The sequence below is a fragment of the Achroia grisella genome, unplaced genomic scaffold (assembly GCF_030625045.1).
Source record: "Achroia grisella isolate CSIRO2021 unplaced genomic scaffold, CSIRO_AGI_Agris_v1 utg149, whole genome shotgun sequence".
NCBI classification, from domain to species: Eukaryota; Metazoa; Arthropoda; class Insecta; order Lepidoptera; family Pyralidae; genus Achroia; species Achroia grisella.
The window spans coordinates 1,163,189-1,177,851 of NW_026712644.1; the positions used below are offsets into that span (position 1 = coordinate 1,163,189).

The 14,663-nt window shown below is 32.9% G+C and overlaps 1 protein-coding gene across 1 annotated transcript in view; it reads left to right on the plus strand.

Annotated features, from left to right (window-relative positions):
* The first annotated feature begins 10,769 nt into the window (after positions 1 to 10,769).
* LOC131840708 (uncharacterized) overlaps positions 10,770 to 14,663 on the plus strand; it is a 61,621-nt gene continuing 57,727 nt past the window's right edge. The window contains exon 1 of the mRNA XM_059188898.1: positions 10,770 to 10,842. Coding sequence (XP_059044881.1) covers positions 10,770 to 10,842 — 73 coding nt within the window. The remainder of the gene's footprint in view (positions 10,843 to 14,663) is intronic.

Here is a 14,663-nt window from a genome sequence, read left to right on the forward strand (position 1 = left end):
CCAGTTTCAGAGAAGCTTCCTCCTACGTGCGAAGACTTAGATTGTGAAATAAACTACCTGCCGTGGTTTCTTAAAGGTTGCAACGCGCACGTGACACTCTTGGTCTGTCAGGCGTCCATAGGCTACGGTAACTGTCTACCATTATATAGGCCATATGCTTGATTGTCACCATCATAGAATAAAAAAAACAATAACACAGGACGAAGTTACACAGCGTCATATAGTCGAAGGATAAAAAAATATCTGTGTAAATTTGTTATGGGTACTGGTCATCACTACATCATCATCACACAATCATCACTACATAGTATAAAACAAATTCGCTGTCGCTGTCTGTCCGTCCCTATGTATGCTTAATTCTATTCTTTGAAGTGATAATTTTTAATTTATAGAGTGATTCTAGAGGATGGTTTGTATATATAATACATGTACACCCGTGAGAAGCCGGGAGAGTAGCTGGTAATGAAATATATTTTTTTTTTAGATACATACATAGAAAACACTCAGATAAATACAAACAACTCATGAATACAAATGTCTGTACCGTGTGAGGAATCAAACCCGCGAACATCGGAAGTAAGCTGGCGCGAATTGTTTACAACAATTCTACATAGCAAATAAATAAATTTGAAAGGCCTAATTACATATATATATAATATATACATACATATATATATAGATATAACGTCAACGTCATCTGTTCACAAACAAACATCTAATAAAGTATTACATTATGCTCCGCTTTCATTCCTTGCCTGAAAATCTTGATAAAAAGCAAATGTAAACAATCCAGACCATACTAGCTGAGTGCTTTCAGTATTTTCAGGGCGAGGTCAACTGTAACTGATTTCGTCTCTTGAGACAAAACGGAGCCTCCTTCCAGTTTCATTATCTAAAAAGCTTTAATACTAGTATAGATGAAGTGTTAATATCTAGACTAGAGTTAATTAAACCCTGTTGCTTTGAATATAAAAGGTTATAAGTACAGTATTTAATTAAGTCTACACTTGGTTATAATTTGGGATATGGCAGTAAAATTATAGATTATGTATAGTAATGAACTTTGTTCTACTCATCGCATTAAAACAATCAACGGGCTTTCTTGGGGGGAAAGGGGATTGGTAGTAATGTAGACTTATGATCTTATTGCTAGCAATGCACCATGTCAGGTTGACCTCCACGCGGTTCCCCCTGGAAACCATCGTGATAAATTCTTGGTGAATTTGTCACGATGGGCTAACTGACCTGACCTCATGCTCATCTTATCATCCTCCACTGGTGCCCCGCCAGCGTAAACCGTTAGCGCAGGCGGGTGCACCATTCCATTATCATCCATAAAAAAAAACGGGCTTTCTTTTGGACTACTCTAATATTGTCAACCGCAGCTGGCCTTTACAACTTCGCCGGACGATAGGTGCGAATGCAGATGACACTCCAAACCCGCGGAAGGACTTGAAGCCCAATTACTTTGGTTTGTTATCGCTGTTTCATCATCAGAGAGTCTGTTAGAATTATAAATTGATACAAAAAATACTTGATGGTCTCAGTGGTCTGGTGGTTTAGCATACCGCCTTACGTTTAATTGTCGCGGGTTCGATTCCTTGCACGATGCACATATTTCTATTCATGAGTATGATTGATACCCAACTCGTGCCTGACAGATACGACTTTAGTCTGAGGGCACTGCTAAGGGTTCGAATCTCTTTCTCAGCCGTCGAACTTTCGATCCCCTTGTGGATTGGAAGGGGCTCGATCAGAAGGGTCAATAATCAAATAGCACATTAGTGGTACTATAGAAATCACATGACCCCTTGATATCCCATCGAAAAATCTAAACAATTTTAATCCATCAGTGCGAAGTTAGAACGGGTTGTTAATTACACATATAGAATGTTACATGAAAGTATCAATATATCTACGATATTTCAATACATACTAATTCAGTTATTTCTATTTTGAACTTCGTTAAAAATAACTTACAATTGTAACGATAGCGTAAGAAGGCTTCAATTACAGATACAAGGAAAGGCATAATAAATAAGTAAATCGTTTAGGAGGTCTCAATTATTTCTCCAATTACGCCGCGTAACCAATGGTCAGATGTCGATTTTACATTTACAATGAGAGGGAACGGTGCCATTTCGTTTTGTACTATATATTTTAGTAAATTAAGTGCAATTTCCAATACGTTGCTTTCACTGTAATAGCAAGTCTTCGTAGAAAACGCCGCCTAATCAATCGACAATTTCCGTATAGTGACGTAGTTGGAATACCATTATATCACTCCTTTTCAAGTGAAGAATGTTGTATAATAAGTAATAGAACAAAGAAATATATCAAAACGAACAAAATTATAATGATGATATGATGATAATCTCAGGACAATTCACACTGCGCCATCTAGATCTAAGTTATGGTAGCTACAGCCTGTGTTATGGGCACTAGACAACTTGTAGAAATATGTAGTTATTTTTTTTCATAAATACATTCATGTATAATATACATAAAAAACACCCAGACCGATACAAACAATCATACTTATGAATACAAATGTTCGTGCCGTTCGAGGAATCGATCCCGCAACTAACGGTATGCTGAACCGCTAGAGCACCGAGGTAGTCAAAATGAATTTAAAATATATTCTTTTTGACTACCTCGGTGCTCATGTTTTTAGGTAAGTACCTAAAAACATGAGCACGTCATGTTTTTTAAACAAATAATTATAAAAAAATTATGCCTTGACATGATGTCTCTTATAATGATTTTTTTATAATTATTTGTTAAAAACTTTAGTTATTAAAACTGCCTTACTATCAGATGGTTTCAAGTCGCTTGAATACAAATATTTGTATCATATAAGGATACCAGCCTTGCACAATTCAAATATTTGTATTCATGCCTAATTCTGTGTTTAATAGCTTCGGATCACGAATTTTCTCATTCATACGTTTCTCTACGCCTTACGCCTTACTCCTTCCTTATTCGCTGATATAAAGCTACGTGTTGTGTAATACTGTCATTAATATAAATAAATATATTCTGTTCTCCCTTAGATTTCGTATCTCATCCCTAATATATTATTCAGCGTGCCAAAACTAGCTGAGAGGGCTCAGATAGCGCTTTGTTTTGCGAATCTTGTATTAACAAAGTTTAATAAGGCGTTGGTTTACTTGAAAAGACAATAATACTGTACATATATGTATATTATTGTTATAAATCTACAGTTTATGTTTTACATGACAACGCCAAAGTTGTCGTGTAAAACATAAAGTGTGGTGTAGCGCTTTGTTACTGCCTCACTGTCCGAAGATCGCAAATTCTATTCTTACAACAAAGAGAAATGTAATCAAGCTGTCCAATTAAAATTACCAATATAAATATTTAAGAAGGAAATAAAGAAAGAAAATAGTTTATTTCGTACATAACAATAATAAATTTTAAATTGCATATTGGTTCGGTTTCTTAAAAAAATAACCTACATGTAACCTTCTTGGAGCTATGAAATGTAAAATAATATAAAATCCACTTCATAGTAAACTATCAACTGGATATTACATTATTTTATATATTCATGATATATTTGGTATATTCAGTATATGAGCGACGCTTTCCTCTTACCATTAAATATTCTGTCAGTTTGTTTGATATTTTAGTTACATAAAAATATAACAGAAAAATATTACTGATACTTATAGAAAAAAAAATATTTTTCTATTTTAAAATACAGGCCAATACTGAAAGATATGCACTTTGCATTTGATTTCACTCGCGAATTCGGCCGTGCGACCGGATTTTATTGATGAACCAGGAACAAAAGTACGCACTACGATACTACGAGTTATATCCATCCTAGTTACTACGTATGTAGGTCGAATATCGTGACGATTTATTGGGCCGTTAAGGCGCCAATAGACAATAAACAAACATACATTTCGTATATCTATTAGGGATACAATATGTTTTTTTATACAATCACAATAAAAATGGAAGTAAATGAGGAGAAACGTAATCATAATGTACTCATTTAAGAGATAGGATCTTATGCTTGTGTTACTAGCTGTATTTTATGGTTTTTCTCGCCGTTTGATATTTAAGAATTGGCCGCCATCTTTGTTTTGTACGTTTGATTTATTTACGTGAATTAACTAAATCATTTTCATTTAAGATTTTACATAGACACCAGAGAAAGCCGCCTCCATCGAAGGGGAGGGTTCTCCTCTCAGATGGATAACTCGTTTAATTCAAACAGGGATCGAAGCTATGACGGCCTGAGCTGAGGTTCGCACCCCTAAAGTCTTACTAAGACCTTCAGCCGCTCCATAAGTCCTTGCGCGGTTTTGGAATGCCATCTGCACTCGTCCGCTATCGTTCGGTGAAGCTGTAAATGCCAGCTGCGGCCAAAAGCATTGGAATAGCTAGAAAAACCCTAATTAAATTAACTATACTAAAAAAAAATTTGTTGATTTTTTTGACAGTTCTTTTAAATTAAATCTATAGACGGAACTATACGATACGCAAAAATATTATAACAAGAATCTTGACTTGAATAAGTGTTATATATCTTTACAAATTAATAAATTTTTAATTATTTACGCTTTAATCATCATCATCATCTCTGCCTGGGAGACGTCCACTGCTGGACATACGCTTGATATTTCCTTCTATATTGAGGGAAATCAATTCTCCTTGATATATTGAGAATATTTTAATTCAACATGGTCGTTTCTCGGATTCAGTTTGTTTGTTAACGGCGATTTCTGTCACCGGATATTAAGTCAAATTCTTTTTTCAATACACAAAGTTTTTAGTATTAATCAGATTCAATCCCACGACCTTTAAGGTCCATAATTCGGAGTACTCAACTACTGTGCTACGACGGTATCTTATTTAATTTTAATGATAATTATAAGCCTACTTACTGTGTTATTTAATATTGAAGTACAAAAGCTGCTTATCACAGGACACGATTAAATGTCAAAATAGAAACGCTGTTGTAAAATATAGGAAGAGGAAATCTGATCTCAAAATCAAAATAAAAAATCATTTATTCATGTAGGAACGAAAGTCAAGATTTTGTATTCATATTTTTTTCCATACCATCCAGTTCAGTATACAGACAGATTCAGTTGATAAGAAATCCAACAGATTTTTTTTAAAGTCAGTTTATTTACTTATATGTAGGTGTCTATGTCTAACATTAAATGAAAATCCCGTACATGAACAACTATTGCCATGCACGCTCGTCATTCAAGTAAACGTTTAGTGCGTAATAGGCTTTGATAAGTAAATATGATTTAACAGATTTCTATTTTTTTATATAATAGGAATAACTTATAATCTGATTGACCACTTGATGGTAAGTGGTAATCCCTTTTTTTTTTTCTTAACCCTGGATAATTCACACTAAGCTATCTAGTTTTAAGGTAAGCAGAGCTTGTGTTATGGGTACTAAACAACAGATCTAAATACTTTATGATATATGTACATAGAGAACATCCAGACTGGCACAAAAAATCATGCGCATGAATATAAATGTAGGTGAGGAATCGAACCCGCAACTATGGAAAGTAAAGCGGTGTGCTAAACCGCAAAATCACTGAGCCCAGGAATTCCATGTTTCCCAGTTTCCTGGAGAAATATGAAGTAACGAAAACTCTTCCTGGAAACGAATACTCCTTAATATTAAATAGCGGATTTTGCAGAATACGTAAGACATTATTAGCATTTTATTGATTTGAGTGTTGCGTACTGATAAAAAAAATTGTACGAATCGTATCGGAGTTTATTATTATTTTTTGAATCAACAGATTTTTTTTTAATCAGACGTTTGGACTATTGTCACGTACCTGTAGCGCTATGATGAGAGATCTTACTAATTTTTTGAAAATAGAAAGGGATTGTGTAGATCTTATAGAAAGTGATAAGGAGTTTCAAAGACGAATAAGGGGTTTAGGGGTTTAATAGGGGGTTTAGAATATTATTTGGTGGCTAAAGGGACCAGTAACAGTGCGATCTGCATAGATCTACTATGCTTGCCCGTTTTCCTAGACCCGTCAGGGACAAGAATCGAAGGATATTCTTAGTTGTGATAGTTTATCTACTCAGGATAGAGTGTAAACTTTTCAAAGGAAATATTACATTTATTCATGAGTGGGCTACAGCCACATAGGATGTACTTACACTTCCTCTTCAGCTTGAATAAAACAATGAAAACAATGAGATACAAAATTAGTTTTATATGGAGGAGTTTGAAGTAAAAATGAAACTCATTTAAGCATCGTCATTTGTCTAGTACCCATAACACAAGCTCTGTTTAGCTATAGACTAAACATGCTCATGAATACATTTTCACTGCGCTGGGAATCGAACCCGCGACCATCGGATGCGAAGCGGTGTGTTAAACCGCTATACCACCGAGACCCGGTTATGACTTATATAGTATACTAGCTTTTGCCCACGGCTTCGCTCGCGTTAATTTATCTCCTTAGGGGTGGAATTTATCAAAATCCTTTCTTAGGCGATGCCTACGTCATAGTAGCTTTATGCATGCAAAGTCTCAGCCCGATCGGTCGGTTTAAAATTGGCAGTTTCATATAAACTTTCATCCCCTATTTTATCACTTTGTGGGTAGAGTTAATCAAAATCCTTTCTTAGCGGATGCCTACGTCATAACATCTACCTACATGCCAAATTTCAGCCCGATCCATCCAGTGGTTTGGGCTGTGCGTTGATAGATCACTATGCCAGTCAGTCACCTTTGAGTTATATATATTATATTTAGATTTATAGTTTGTGAGAATTATTTAATTAACGTATTTGTGTAACAAAGGTACACTCAAAACAGAACCGGTCGTGAAATCCTTTATTCGTATTCTATTGAAGTGTATTGTTTCGCATGATTATGTCAGCTTTTGTTTGCTCTACTAATTGTTTGATGCAATTGTAATATTTAATTAACGTCACGACATATGCTGAGCGGAGACCTAGTTGGTACTCTAATTATTAATATAAAATGTAAATTAAATTTTAAAAATTTTCTTTCTTTCTTTCTTTCTTTCTTTCTTTCTTTCTTTCTTTCTTTCTTTCTTTCTTTCTTTCTTTCTTTCTTTCTTTCTTTCTTTCTTTCTTTCTTTCTTTCTTTCTTTCTTTCTTTCTCTCTTTCTCTATTTCTTTCTTTCTTTCTTTCTTTCTTTCTTTCTTTCTTTCTTTCTTTCTTTCTTTATATCAAATACTAACTGCGCCCGCGGTTTCACCAGCGTTAAATTTCAATAAAAAATATAGCCTACATGTTACTCCGGTCAGTCCGATAGTCGCGGATTCGATTCCTCGCATGGTAAAATAATTAGTATTCATGAGTATGATTTTGGTCTGGGTATTTTCTATATATATTATATATGTATTTACAGAAAAAATCTCAGTATTTGTCTATTACTTGTCTAGTACCGATAATACAAGCTTTGCAGACTTGGGACTAGATGACGCTGTGTGAATATAAATACAAGTATATTATTATATTATTACTATCTGTCCTTGCGTGAAATTAATAGCCTATATGTTATTCAGATGTATAAGCTACATTACTGTAAAGTTTCATCAAAATCCGTTCAATAGTTTTTGCGTGAAAGAGTAACAAACATCCATACTTACATTTCCGCATTTATAATATTAATAATAGGATTACTTGTATTGGATTTTGAATGCTATTTATATTGGGAATACTAATATTAATAATCCTAGGCATTGCCCACATCGCCATTTTGTACAACGCTAAGCAGAGCTTGTGTTATAGGTACTATACAACTGATATACACACTAAAATATTTTTGTTTTGTAAATACATGTATAATATACATGAATATATAACTTGTCAACTGTTTTGAAATCATAATAGATATAAAAAACCTCTACTTACCCAAAAATATCACTCTCCTATTTGGGTATAAAATATAAATATAAAAAAAAGGAAACAAATAGCCAAAGTGATATATATTTTATTAGTACTTTAAACACACGTACTTTTGACAACAACTGAATCCAAAAGTGCAAAGAATATAATTTATTATTACACTTTTGTGACTGTTTGAAAATAGAATAAGTAGGAACGCTCAGATATTCTATTTTCAAATAATCATAAATACCTAACCTTTTTTTTAATAAATATTAAGCAGCTAAGGTAATAATTTCAAAGTGCTTATAAAAGGTCACTTTAATTTTGAGTTAAGCCTAAGTGTATTGAAAAGATATTTCATTCTGCACCTTACCTGCTAAGTCCGTGCTTATCCTAAGTAAATTAATGTTAAGTAGCCACCTAAACTAACTGCGGGCGCCTGTTATCTCGCTAAATGATTATTTTAGGTATTAGCAGAGATTATCACTTCGTGATGAAACCAAAGTTGAAGCTCTATGCATATAGATAAAAAGTATAATATCGTTTAATTTATTGTTGTCATTTATTATCTTTCAAATATGTAATTTGTATTACTTTTACAAGATTAAACAAAATAATGATAATACCCATAGACAATTAACACAACGCCATCTAGTCACAAGTTAATCAGAGCTTATGTCGGCAACTGATACAAACATTTAGATATTTCTTTTTGGAAATAGATACATAATATACATAGAAAACACACAGACCGATACAAAGAATCATACTAATGAATACAAGTGTTTGTACTGTGCAAGGAATCGAACCCGCGACCATCGGAAGTAACTAAACCGCTACACCACCAAGGTTGTCAATTATAATGAGGATTTATTAAAAAAAGTCTCTCTCTAATTTGTCCTTATAATTTCAACACTAAATTAGACATTTATAGTGAATATTATTGAAAAAAAAAATACAATTGCATTTATATTGAATATAAATACAATTTGCTTGGATTGTACGGAGTTGAAATTACACGATAAGAGACATGACATCTTAGTCTTCTAATGGCAACGCTATCACGATATCACGCGCATTGTACTGGAATCGAGCCACAACGCGAGATCAGCGTTCGCGCATTGTTCACTTTGAAGGAGGACTATGAAGGAGGACTACTGGCCATCGTCAGTGCCGTGACCATAGAGACAATTTTATTTTACATATTTGTTTATTATTTCTTATGTATGTTAGTCTATAAGGTATTTATAATATGGGCCATGTAGCCTGAATTAAATAAATAAATAAATAAAAATTGTCCACCTTCATGAAGGAGGACTACTGGCCGAAGTGTGGTGTACCGGCGCTACCGTGGCAGATTGCCGCCGTCAGTGCCGTGATCACACAGACAATTTCAATATCTTAATTTTATATTATTTCATATGTATGTTAGTTTATAAGGTATTTATAATATGTGCTTAGTAGCCTGAAATAAATAAATAAATAAAAACTTACAAATATATATTTTTTCTTTTTTTATTTGTAGTCATACATATAATTTTTTCACAGTTTTCATAATTTAATGATGTATTACGTCATTAGCTGATTATTCGCGACTATAAAACTAATAATTTATAAACACAAACTGATATAATAGGTTACAACTAAAATACTTAGTATAAATATTCTTCCAAACAGTATAAAATTATGTTTACAAAAATTATAATAAGGAATTACTTAGTAACAATAGAAATAAAATGAAAAATTGTTTTAATTGCGTGAGAAAAGAGAAGAAATCACAATAAAAATATGTGAATTTATAAAATAGAATATGGACTCTATTTTATTAGAAACTAGCTACCACCCCGGCTTCGCACGAGTGTACATGTATAATACATAGGAACCTTCCTCTTGAATTACTCTATATGTTAAAAAAAACCGCTGACATCGACTTTGTTTTATACTATGTAATGATGTTTAAAAGGAAATTGGCTCATGTATACATATACATTGTTAAAACCACAAGGTCCTAAGGGTACTATAAACCAAAACACTACACTCGTGTATATAAGGTTTATTGGTCGGTTTCAAATACAGGTACAAAAAATGGTATAAAGTAAAATACATATGGACTTTCTACAAAACGAAACGTTAGCGAGTTTCAATTTTGTTACAGCGCCATCTATTGGCGCTGCATGCAAACAATACTATTTTATGGATTATAAATACTTTAACATACATAATATATGAGATAATTGGTAAATATTGATGTTCATATATGTACCAATTTCCTTTTGGTACTAAGTCTAATATATGTAATGTTAGCCTTATGTACTACGGTAATGTAAATTTATTTGTATTTCATTTTTTTTGTGTTTATCTCAATTATTGTATTGTTTATATTCCTTATTCATTCTTCTTTCCTTTCTCTATTACATTCATTATTTTTTATTTTACTTTCTTTATTTTTCTCTCTCGTTTCCTTTCTAGCTATCTTTTAAAAGTATTATTTTATATGACAAATATATCGCTGATTAAATGCCAAAGGGCCATAACGCAAAAAAAAACACGAAACTATTTTTTTTTCAAAAATGTTAGATGCCATTTATGAGAGAAAAATAGTTTCATATTTTTTGCGTTGTTGCCCTTTGGCATTTAATCAGCGATATGACAAATGTTGTGGCATATGACTTTATCCTTCAATATATAATACATTATCAGTTTACATCCTCCTAATCACACAATATAGGTTTGCATGTCCGATGTGATGTTCGCCGTAATATCATAACTATAAAAATGTTTTGTTCTTAAAAGATTACTAATATTATCATTACATATATATGTAAAGATACCTATCGATAACCAAATTTTTTTAATTCCAGGTACTGAACCCGCGACAGCGATGTCGGCGGAGAGCCAGCGATGTCTGTGCGTTGTGGTGCTTCTCATACATACAGTCACAGGCGCTGGTGAAGGTAGAGCCATAATGACGTTGTTCTCACTTTTATTTTATCTATTTTACAAACGAAGAAGCTATCACTGTCTGTCCGTGACTACGTGTGTTAAATCTTTAAAACTACGCAACGGATTTTGGAGCAGTTTTTTTTAATAGATAGAGTGATTCAAGAGGAAGGTTTATATGTATATAATAATTAATACATGGGGTCATGACCTATTTAAAATTAATAAGAAATATAATGCTAATTTATAAATATTTCATGTTTTTTAACATTTTTTAGTCTCTATGTTTACCCACATTTATCTACATATTCTATGAAAATTTCATCCTAATTCCTTTTTACATAAAACCTTAACATATATACAGACAAACAGATAATTTTAGATTTGTGAATATTTTATTACATATATGTAATGTCTACTTTGCTGTACATATATATTGTATTGATAAATACGTATTAGAATATGAGTACAGACACACCTAGTACACAGATTATGTCATAATTATTTCTGTTGTACGAGAATCGAACCCATAAGATAATGTTTGATACATTCTACTACTATACCACTGAGGTCGTTAAGTTTTCTTATTGAAATTTTCAGCTTCAATATTGCTATTCCCATTTATGTATGTGTCGCTCAAAATATCAATCACCCAGACGGCAATTTCAGATCAATCAAATTTTCAATCAGAAAAAAATATATAGAATGCGTAAATATATTGAAATTAGTTTTAAAAATAATAATAGTCTCAGAGTGATTGACCGTCTAGTGATATTCATAAGCGGCTATAATATTCTGCATTAATCAATTATTTTTGATTTCATTTGATCCATTTCAAATTTAAATATGATATATGAATGAAGATATATAAAATATCTTCATTCATATATATATTACAAACTCTTATGATATATCAAATCTACCGTCCGTTCGGAATGATTTCGAGATGAGAAAAACTGTAGAGAAACTCAGCTCGTATTCTTTTCAAATAGTTTATTTTAGTTTACGACATAGACTTTAGCAACTTATTAATCACCTTGTAACTGGAGTGAGAATACAACGATTCTCACCACTCACAAGGGCAAGGGCTCACAGCGAAGTGGTAACAAACAGTCAAAAGTGATATATAAAAACAGATATAAAATACAAAGTTTACAAAAAGAATGGTCGACAAGCTTCCAGCAACATACCTGTTTGATAATTTTGATATTATTATTTATTTTGCCAAACGCGGATCGAAATTACGACGGCATAAGCCGAGCTTAAAAGCTCTGGTAGTCTTCAGACCATCGGACAAATACCTTCAACCATATATACAGTTTAGAAATCCTGTGTTAATGCTTATTCATAAATAGAACAACTTTCTCAATAAAAAAATTAAAAAAACAACTGCTGCATAAGATTTATCGCGGGTTTTGAACGAATAAGGGCAGTTACAGTTAACGGATTAAAATACGGGGGAGCCCTGCCGTATGCCTGCACCCCTATTAACATCTAATATATATATAAAGGCAACAACAGAATTAAAAGTTTTATTTATTTACTAACTGAATCCGCGGTTTTACTCGCATGAAATTTATAGCCTACATTTAATTCTGATGTATAAGCTACTGTAAAGTTTCAACAAAACACCGTTCAGTAGTTTTTGCGTGAGAAGAAGAAAGAATAACAAACATCCATCTATAATAACAAACTTCACTCCGCGAAACCTGTGAAGACACCAGGAAACTTCTGCGCTTCTGGGAAGAACTTGGATAGCTACTTTAGTCTCGGCTCTACACGCACAATGACCTAGAAACTGATTGCGGAGAATAGAGTCCAATTTACAATTACATTTATATTTTACTAACAGTAGATACAATCCTTACTTAATATTATAAATGTAGTAGTAAAGTAGGGAAGTTTGTTACGCTTTTACGCAAATACTAATTAACCGATCATCATAATGATAAATTTCATTAAATTGTGCTCATGTTCTTGAAGGTATTAGAATGAACACAGGATACTTTTTACTAAACAAAAATTTTTTAATAAAAAACAAAAATAAAAGAAAATATGTAGATACATTTTGCTACTTCAGCGCCATCTAGCAGCCTGTAATGTAGTTATTATATGGAGTCAATCCGAGCAAAGCCGCGTTTAAAAGCTAGTGAATAATGAAACAAAAGATTGAAGAAAGAAGCCCGTACCAAAGGCAGTGTTATCACTAACGTAATCTCTACCAGATAACCTGAGGAAATAGAATGTCACTAAAAATAAAGTAGGTTGCACATGCGTGGACATAAGTTTAAAACAATAAATAACTATACACTTATGTAAATAAATAAAAATTAAGCGTACAGATACGCGTAGTCTTCTATCTAAATATATATAACTCAAAGGTGACTAACATAGTGATCTATCAACGCACAGCCCAAACCACTGGACGGATCGGGCTGAAATTTGGCATGCAGGTAGATGTTATGACGTAGGCATCCGCTAAGATTTTAATTAATTCTACCCCCAAGAGTATAAAATATGGGATAAAAATTTATATGAAACTTTGTCCATTTTAAACTGATCGGGAGACTTTGCTTGCATAAAGCTACTATGAAATAGAAATAGAAATAGAAATAATCTTTATTCAAATAAACTCATTACAAGCACTTTTGAATAGTCATATTTTGACGTAGGCTAAGAAAGATTTTGATAAATTCCACCCCTAAAGGGATAAATTAATGCCAGCGAAGCCGCGAGCAAAAGCTGGTTTTAAAATAAATAAGACTTTGTAGATTAAATAAACAAAATGTATGTACAAATAAACAAAATATAAAACTAAGAGTTGCAGAGCATATTGATTCTGAAAAAGATCCACAAACAATTGCCAACTTGTTTAAACATCACTTTCAGTTAAGTTCGCCTTTGTTATCCTTGCCTTCGCCATCAACCGTGGAAAATAATATTTTTTCTGGGGTTTCACATCGAAATATACATGTTACCTCTAAAGATGTCAAAAATATAATAAATAATATGGAAAGGGGCAAATCACCTGGTCATGACGGTTTAAGTATTGAACATCTTCAAAATGCAGGCTGTCATCTGCCCAGAGTACTGGCTATGTTTTATTCTCTGTGCCTAGGCCATGGCTATCTACCACAGGAACTCATGAGAACTATTGTTGTACCAGTCGTAAAGAGTACGGCAAGTAATATATGTGAAAAAAATAATTATCGCCCTATTTCACTAGCTACTATCTTGGCGAAAATATTTGACAGTCTATTAAACTCGCATCTGAGAAATAGTCTTAGTATACATGAGGCTCAGTTTGGTTTTAAGCCTGGCCTTTCTACTGAAACTGCTATATACTGTTTGAAGCACACTGTCAAGTATTATTTAGACCGTAAAACACCTGTAATAGCTTGTTATTTGGATTTATCTAAAGCTTTTGATATGGTATCTTATGAGATCCTGTGGGAGAAGCTTCAGAGACAAAATATTTCCAGTGAACTTGTTACAATATTTAAGTACTGGTATGATAACCAAATTAACATTATTAAATGGGCGGATTGTTTTTCAGATGAGTACAAACTGGAGTGTGGGGTGAGACAAGGTGGTATATCCTCACCCACACTTTTTAATGTGTACATTAATAGCCTGATCGCTGAACTTAGCAGTATGCATGCTGGCTGTTACATAGATGGAATTGCCGTTAATAATCTGAGTTATGCTGACGACATGGTGCTGCTGAGTCCATCGATTAGTGCGCTACGTAAAATGTTAAATGTTTGTGAGCAGTATACCATGAAACATGGCTTGAAATATAACACAAATAAAAGCGAATTTATGTTTTTCGGTT